Source organism: Limulus polyphemus, unplaced genomic scaffold (genome assembly GCF_000517525.1).
Source record: "Limulus polyphemus unplaced genomic scaffold, Limulus_polyphemus-2.1.2 Scaffold2743, whole genome shotgun sequence".
Taxonomy (NCBI): domain Eukaryota; kingdom Metazoa; phylum Arthropoda; class Merostomata; order Xiphosura; family Limulidae; genus Limulus; species Limulus polyphemus.
The window spans coordinates 22615-31464 of NW_013668353.1; the positions used below are offsets into that span (position 1 = coordinate 22615).

General features: G+C 34.8%; 1 protein-coding gene across 2 annotated transcripts in view; it reads left to right on the forward strand.

Annotated features, from left to right (window-relative positions):
• Nucleotides 1-4350: 4350 nt before the first annotated feature.
• LOC106467797 (serine/threonine-protein kinase SIK2-like) overlaps nt 4351-8850 on the forward strand; it is a 111304-nt gene continuing 106804 nt past the window's right edge. For both annotated transcript variants that reach the window (XM_022395995.1, XM_013928175.2), the window contains exon 1: nt 4351-4635. In XM_022395995.1, coding sequence (XP_022251703.1) covers nt 4513-4635 — 123 coding nt within the window. In that variant the 5' untranslated portion in view covers nt 4351-4512. The remainder of the gene's footprint in view (nt 4636-8850) is intronic.

Genomic DNA, 8850 nt, shown 5'->3' on the forward strand with positions numbered 1-8850 from the left:
AATATTATTGGCTAATGTTCTTGTACTTTTCTCTCACAGAATATGTTTAGTTTATTATATGTAACAACTGATAAGGAATATCCTTCACTCGACTTATTGTTTATATTCGCAATCCTATTAGTGAAATAAGGTGAATGGCCTTTGATATCAAAGTGGTTAGAATACTCTTAGTGATGGAACAAGTCACCCCATGATGTTACTCATGCTCGAAGGATAAGCTCTTCACACAGGATGTCGTCATTTAAAGCACTTCATTTCTAGATCTAAAGATTATTTTTAACATCTCTTCACGCTTTGAGTACTGACTTTCCGTGGTTAATAATTATATTTAAATTACTACTTCCCACATATCACCATATTTAATAATTGTATTTTAATCAATTAGTAAGTTACCAGACATTTTCTTTAATAATATTATTATCCATAACTTACCAAAAAAAAAAAAAACTAAAATATCATCAAACGACTAAGTTTCCAAAGATTGAGAATAACAGATAGGCGGTATGTTATATAGATACAATATCACTTACTGCACAGTTATGACATTATTTTCGATACAACAAAGATACCACACCTAACTTGTATAAACTAATTTATAGGCCTCAACAAAGATACCACACCTAACTTGTATAAACTAATTTATAGGCCTCAACAAAGATACTACACCTAATTTTTATAAATCATTTTGTAGGCCTCAACAAAGATACTACACCTAATTTTTATAAATCATTTTGTAGGCCTCAATAAAGATACCACATCTATCTTGTATAAACCATTTTGTGGATCTCTACCAACTTGACCCAAGTCTGACTAATCAAAGATAACCTACTTGATTCTTTTTAATTACTTATTGCCCAAATTGATGGTGGGTTTTCGTCTGAATAGCTCCTGGCTCATGAAATTTACCTCTTCCAATAATTTTCGTTTGTTTATATGATGCAATTATGAATGGAACCATGTCTGAGTTGACGCATACTAGCCGGTCAAATTTCCTCAAAATATGCCACCAAATTATCAATATCTATACTTACTTTTGCTTCTATATTACCAGTGTGTGTTCAGATGTTTATAATAAGTGCAAACATATAAGAAGACAGACACCCATGACTAAATGTCAAACGAGTTTAGTTTAAAAGCCATTTTAACCCACCAAGGCCACTTTGAGATAAAGGTCAAAAGTCATACACATATTCATCTAATTATACCTATAGGATTGAGTAGATTAGCATCATAAAGTATCTGTTTTTAGTTAAATTTCACAAAGTTTTTACTTCATATCCCAAAGCAGCAATTCTTTTCGTCAAATTTTGATTGTACAAAGGTATATTATTTATAGAATGTATTAACTAACCTTTTCACAACCAAAATGAGTAATGATGCGTACCTAAAATTTCTAAATTAATTCACTCTTTTCTACTAACATCAGTAAATTAGTAAAAAACAGCCATGAAGTTATTTTATCACTAAATCCTACATACATTGTTTAAATTATTCCACCACGTTATATATATATATAGTCAATATATATATATCTGTTTGACATTTTGATTCTAGCAAGTTTAAATAATAAATGAAAAAATAACGTGTTATTTTGCAGACAAATCAAATTTTCCAAATAAAATTAGGAAAAGAGTCTTTTGTCTTAACTGCTGTTTTGTTTGACAAATCGTAATATAGAAAACTTGTGCATCCAACATCAATCTAACTCTGAATATTATAATTTTTCTCGTTTAATATATTGTTACGACAGCAGAAGTCACGTGACGATGGTAACACGTCATGAGATTCTAGAAGGATCATGTGGCCCGAGCGTTTTCTAGGCGCCCTCTATTTTAATATATAAGCCCGGAAAATAAAGCGGAGGGGAGAAATGACGGCATAGACAATTGCAGATAGAGAGAGATAGAGACAGATAATCGAGTCAAGCCGTAAGTGAAGTGTTTAAATCATTGTGAATTATAGCGTGTGTTTAAGTTAAAGTGACTGTGGAAATTAAGTGTATTGCAAAGTTGTATTGAGAAAGAATAAACTAGTTTTATTTAAGAAAGGACTTGTATCGTTGAAGTTCCTCGGGAAGAATTTATACCGGGAAACTAACAAACGACTAGTACACATGGATGGCTCGATTGCAGATAAAGAAAACATTGGTGGAACATAACTTGTGAATCAGTCATGAGGTCAGATGCAGTCCACGCGATGACCCTTGGACGCTATGTCTTAAACGTTTTTCTTTTCTTTTTTTAAACCTCAAATATTAAATATGTTACTTAAAATTAAGGTGCTGATGTTTGCCATAACAGAACCAATAATCGTTAGCATAACAAGTTTGATTTGTGTGTTTGTTTTAAGCCCATAGATTTACTGCTGAGGCATTGGGGTGTGTGGCAACAAGTTTGAATTCTTGATAGTTAGTATGTCTGAAATTTTTACTGCAGCTTTATCTAAGTGTATAAGTAGACCGTTATTAGTTTTTGGTCATTCAAATTAAAAACGGATGATTTAGAGAACCAAAACTATGGGGGTGAAAGCACGTGCAGATACATAAGTATTGGTTAGGCCAAGCAAACTAGATTAGCAGTTTCTAGCTCAAGTTTTCAAAAGAATCATACGGGTGAACGATTATTATTCGTTATTCATTGGCAACTTTTAAGCTCAAATTTGCTAAATTTTATGAAATACTCCTAATTAAAGAAAGTTTAGCATCACGTGATATTAGCTTAAGCAAGTAGCTTAAATAATAATGCTTCATACGGTTGTACAGAGATCATGCGAGGTGATGACAAGAAACTATTAATCTAGTTTCTATGGCGTTACTATAAAGGAAGTTATTACATTTGTTTTAGAGGGGAAAAACTACCACCGTATATTTCAAAGAATCTTGTTGGTTCTGTAAAGTATAGGCCTGTTCGGAATAATAGGGCTGCAATCCTAAAGCTAATTTTGGTTATTATCAAGGGTCACTTTCTTACTTGCTGTAGTTTGTTGGTGTGTACTGACAAAAATGTCATGATATCTAATGAAAAACACCTTAGGTGTGAAAAAAAAAGTGTGACCAAAAAAGGATTGAGCATGTGATTCCAAGGAATGAAATCCAAATTGGCGGCCAAACTGATATAATTCTTATAATCACGTACATACATATATGTTTAGGATATTAGTGCTAACTGAAAAATTCATTTACACGCGGCCTAGATTAAATCTTTCGTTGTTATAGTTACTATATGTATTTTTGTCTATAAGTCTTCCAGTTCGGCCGTTGCATAAATTATTTTTGGATAAGTTATTGTTACGAGTACGGAAATCACGTGACGCTGGTAACACATGATGAGTTTCTAGAAGGATCATGAAGGCCCGAGTGCATTCGAGACTCCCTATTTTTTATATATAAGCCTGGCGAGTAAAACCAGCACAATAGGCAGATAAATAGAAGATATATAGATAGATTGAAGCTGGAGATAATTGAGTCAAGCGAGCAGTAGGCACCGTCGGTAAAGTGTGTGAATCGCTGTGATTTATAGCGTGTGTTATAAAAATTGTTAAGTGAAAGTGACTGTGGAAATTCTGTGTGTTACTAAAATTTGTATCGAGAAAGAATAAACTAGTTTTAATTAAGAAAGGACTTGTATCGCTGAAGTTCCTCGGAAATTAACAAACGACCAGATACTTAACACTATATTTGTTGAAAGAAGAGTCAGCACAGAAAGGCAGGTGGTGAGATAAGTCATTTCTTTCCGTTTGCACATGTATTACTGTTGTACGTTATACAGTAGTTCACTTGTGTTCTAATACAGGGCATATTGTGCATAAATAGCACAATTTAAACATCAAAATCAAAGGTTCACCCTTTAGTATGTGCTTTTAGTGACCTACGTTACTTACAATAATTATTGCACTAAAACGGGTACACACACACACATCTCCCCTCTAGACTCTAGAGCACTGCCGAAGTATTTTCACTTTTGTACCACAATGGAGGAAGGATATTTCCCTTTAGTCTTCCCAACTGCACCATTTTCATATTTCATGTAAATATAGTAAAGAAATATTAAAACACGTATTTTTCTTTTTTTAGTATATATATCGAAAAATCTATTCGTTACTGACAGATTTGTTTATCTATAAACATAGCAGCGAAAGAGTTAAGCGAATTTAAGAAAAAATTAATGACTAACAAACTATTTTAATGCATGGGAATCTCTCACTCATTTAAATCGTGTCCATATTTTTGTCACTTAACGTTTTCGCTCCCACACTTTTTTTAGAAAGCTTAGACTACATTTTAGCAGGTTCTTACGTCATAGCAGTGTGGTCGTACGATCTTCTCCTCGTAAGTCGATAAACTGGCAGCAGCAACTGACGTATAAATGACGTCATAGCCTGTTTACTGGCGTACACCGAAATCAGGAGAGGGACAAGGTATGAAGTGTGAAAATGAACGGAAAAGCGGCCTTTTCGTAATGACAACAGTTTCAAAGGTAGGAAACTAGATGAGCCCATGGACATAACCCAGTTATGGGTATGGCCGAGAAGCCAAAAGGCCCGATTCGCGTAGGATTTTATGACATCGAGCGCACGATAGGAAAAGGGAACTTTGCTGTGGTAAAGCTTGCAAGACATCGAATAACCAAGACGGAGGTAAGGCTTAGTTCACTTATGTTTCGGCCGCGAGGATGTAACAGTCGCTAGCTAATGAAGAAGTTTAGAAAACCGTGTTGGATTTTATTGAATTTATCCGACTGTGCTTAGATCAAAAATATAGTAATTTATTTCCTTTTGTTTATGAGGTTTCTATTCACTGAGTGGATTTAGTATGGTTGTCCCATAATTTATCATTTTATGTTAAATCAAAAACGGATTTTTCTAGAACTTACTAGAAGTTAGACGTGATTTCTGTTTCAATCAAAGTGTTTGTAAACACTAACAGTACTGTCAGTATAAATTATTAATATTACAGTTTTGTTATTTGTATTCCACCTCAGGAACAAAATTATAAAAAGCAACATCTAGTTCAAAGAAATCAGTTCTTCAAGCAGTTTGATGATAAAAATAACGTCTCGACAAATATTATCTTCGGCAGTTGATATGGCATTCACCCATAATTACTAATGTTGTCTTCTCCTACTGATGCTGTGGTCATTTAACTCGCTTTGGAACCAAAAACTGAAAAAGACTAGCATACTGGTTCACCATTTCCAAGTTTAATTGAAGAAAACTAAAATAAATAAGATTAATGATAAACAATGTGGTGTTAAAATAAATGAATAATTTAACTTAATAAAAACTAAAAATTTAGTTCTGATTTGTAATAAGTTAGATAAAATTGATGAAAATTACAGTTCACCAATTTAAGTTAATTCACACCGAAACAGTTGCTGTTCAAATAGTTGATGATATAAATTGTGTCTCAACCACCGTTACATCTGTCGTATCCAAGCCGGCTTGATGATCCTCGGTATTTAGCGAAAGGCCTTGTAAGCACTGTATATAGCAAATATAATGTTACTGATATATTATTCTTTACTTTTACTCATAACTTCATATAAATACTATTCACCAGCATTTTAAGTAGACTTGGATATGTTACTATTTACTCAAGAGCAGCAGTGCTGTTATGACTAAAAAAATAAATCTTGTGTGATCCATTTTTCTCATCTCCAACTCCACAGTAGGTGCAGAAGCATGGTATAGTGAAAAGTAATAAAAATATCATATAAAAACTAGATCTATAAGATTTGACAGATGAAGTTCATGTTTATTTTATGAAATGAAAATATCGAGAGTTGAAATATCATATTTATGTGTTTTGTTTTTGTTGGCGTTATTTTTGAAGAAATATCGAATCATAATTCTTACACCAAATCAAATTATTTTAGATATTTTCTGTAGGAAACGACCAAAATTTACCTCCAGAGATAAAATAAAAATGTCGTAGTATATAGTATTGTTTTTTCTTTTAAATTAACTGGTGAATATAATACAAATATAAGCCCACCTAATCGATAACAAATTAGTTTATTTTGTTCACTTTGTAAGTAAATATGTGCGATATCCCATGTTTACTTAGCCAGAAGACTATTTCACTCGTATTTATAACTTAATCCTTGTTCTAGATATTTTGCAAACCCTCTCGTTCACAATTTTCCCGAATATTCTAGGACTAACTTGATCTTAACGTGATGCGCTTTTTGGCTAATATTTAAATTTCAACAGAAATATAGCTTGTAACAATACCTCATTTCTAGATTGTGAAATCCCTTGAACATTTTTAATACAAAAATGAAATGAAACGAAACACTACACCAAATTATACATTCACACGTTTTTTTGGTGGTATTCACTTGTGAGGCCCATGTTATACTGATGGGATGTCATCTTGTCCTTTGTTGTAACTGGTTGTCCTGTTGCTGAAGGAGTTCGTTTTGGCTAAGTGGTCGAGTGAATCTACTTGATGATCCAAGAGTGGTCCATATCTTGTGGTATTGCAGGTTGGTCCATTAACATACGACCTACAACTGATGCAAGGTGCATGTGTGCCTGTGGAATACATCAATAAACTGCATCTGTGAGAACATCTTGTGAACTGGCATTACCAGGAACCTGAGGTTGAGGTCAATGAAGAGAGCAAGGATTCCGTCTCGATTCATGTCACCCAGAAAACGAAGGTTATCATCTCTATCCTTGGATTTGTAATTGTGGATGCTTGTGAAACTTGCTAATCCTGACTGAGATGAGAACTTTCTACACATTATGATGTCATACAGAGCAACTAAGTAGAGATCTAGAGGCTGCACTCTGAACATGATCATGTTTTCTCAGGAAAATACTACTTCTTGTTGCATAATATATATGGTTCTCCCCCCCACAAAAAGACATCCTACAATGTACACAGACATACGTGGAGTGGTTAAGGTCTACATTGATTGATGTGCATGAGTTCACCTCACAACAAACAGAAAAAGCTACTTGAAAATGGAAGTGTGTGATAAGATGGTAAAATAAGGTATATTCCATTATGGATATTTGGTGTGGTTGTTGTTGTATATGATGGCAAACTGAAAGCAACATAAATCCTTAAATTTGGCTTGTCTGGTCTATACCTTGTGCTCTTGAAGATTGTTCCATCAATGTAAAACTTACAGCTGATTCAAGTGTATGAGAGCCCACAGAACACATCAATAAACTGCATTTGTATGAACCTCTTGTGCATTGGCATGACCAGGTGTTCGAGGTTGATACCTATGAGTTAGAGGAGGACGAGGATGCCGTTACGAGTCATAATGATTCAACTCACAAGGGGGAAATGGCTGAAAGGACTTATCTGGCTGAGCGAGATGTAAAATTGCTGGTTTTAGAGGCAAAAGACATTTCTGACTGTCAGCCCAGCTGCCACAATCAACCTTCTGATGGATATGAGTGAAATTGATCCATCATCATTTGCCAGGATGATCAGGTAGTTGAAATATTGCTGAGTGAAAGGGAATTTTGACCATTGCTATTGAGTGGTTGGGTAAAGCACCATGTGTACACTACATTGTACAAGTACTACTTGATCATTGCTACTTATAACAGTTACTGATTCGGATGATCACTGAATCAAAAGAAATAGTGTTCTTTGAATTCTGAGTTTTTGGTAGTTAATGTTGTGCAGTATAATGTATGGACTATATTTTTTCACTACAACTCAATAATCCACAGTTAGTACAGTTTATCTATTGTAAGATGTATGGGATCGAAAGGGCTTAGCCTCTTCTGCTTTCCAAATTTTCGTGTAGAGTTTTACTAAATGAAATATCTGCTGGATATCAGATGATAGATGCTTGATTTACTTTAGAAACTACGATGGGCATGTGATTTAAAAATCTTTTACTGAAAGGGCTTTGCAATGCTTAGTTTCTGATTCACTAGGTAAATTATCTGATTTAAAAAAGTTTGGCACTCTGAAAGAATCACTAATGTGATCTAACTGAGTGATAATGATACAAAGCATTGTACCCTGTACACGTTAAATTCTCGTCTATATTACAGGGAGACATGTAGATTCTACAAGAAGTGAGGGAGTTGTTTTCCTTCTGACTAAATATTGAGATACAAATATTGATCCTGACTAATTATAGTTTTAGTTTATCCAGCCTTTGCTGCTGATTACTTATTTTGTGATATCTGAAATGAAAAATGAGTTGAATTTAATGGTATTTAGATGGCAATACAGTAACTACTGAGACGTACAGGTAATGGACAAACCTAGGTAAATGAAGGACAACAAGTATATGCAATGCAGAGGTTATACCACACAGGTTTGGGTCATCCATCAGTTAAGCAAATAACATCCCAGCATGCATAGGGTCATGTATAAAAATGCTGGACAGGCCTAGTTGCCTATAATCACGGCTAGCATGGCTGCAAGACGATACCTCAGTGACTTTGAAAAAAGGGTGATTGTTGGGGCGCGTTTTGCGGGAGCTTCAGTGACCAAAACAGCTCAAGTTGCTGATGTTTCACGAGCAACGGTGTTTAAGGTGACGTTAGCATGGAACTCCGAGGGAAAGACATCATCAGCAAAGAACAACAGTAGGAGGAAGCGCATACTCCAGGATCGTGATGTCAATGCACTAATTCGAACTACAAAGCAAAACAGGCGGGCAACCACAGAACAAATGAACGCAAATTTCAACCTGGGGTGAGAGCAGCCAGTTTTACCACAAACGGTCCGCCGAGTACTGCACAGAATGGGATACCATAGTCGGGTTGCAGTGCACAAACCGCTCATCACACCTGAAAATGCACTGTTACGTATCCAGTGGTGCAAGGAGCACAGGCTATGGACTACCGAGCAGTGAAGAAATGTGATAC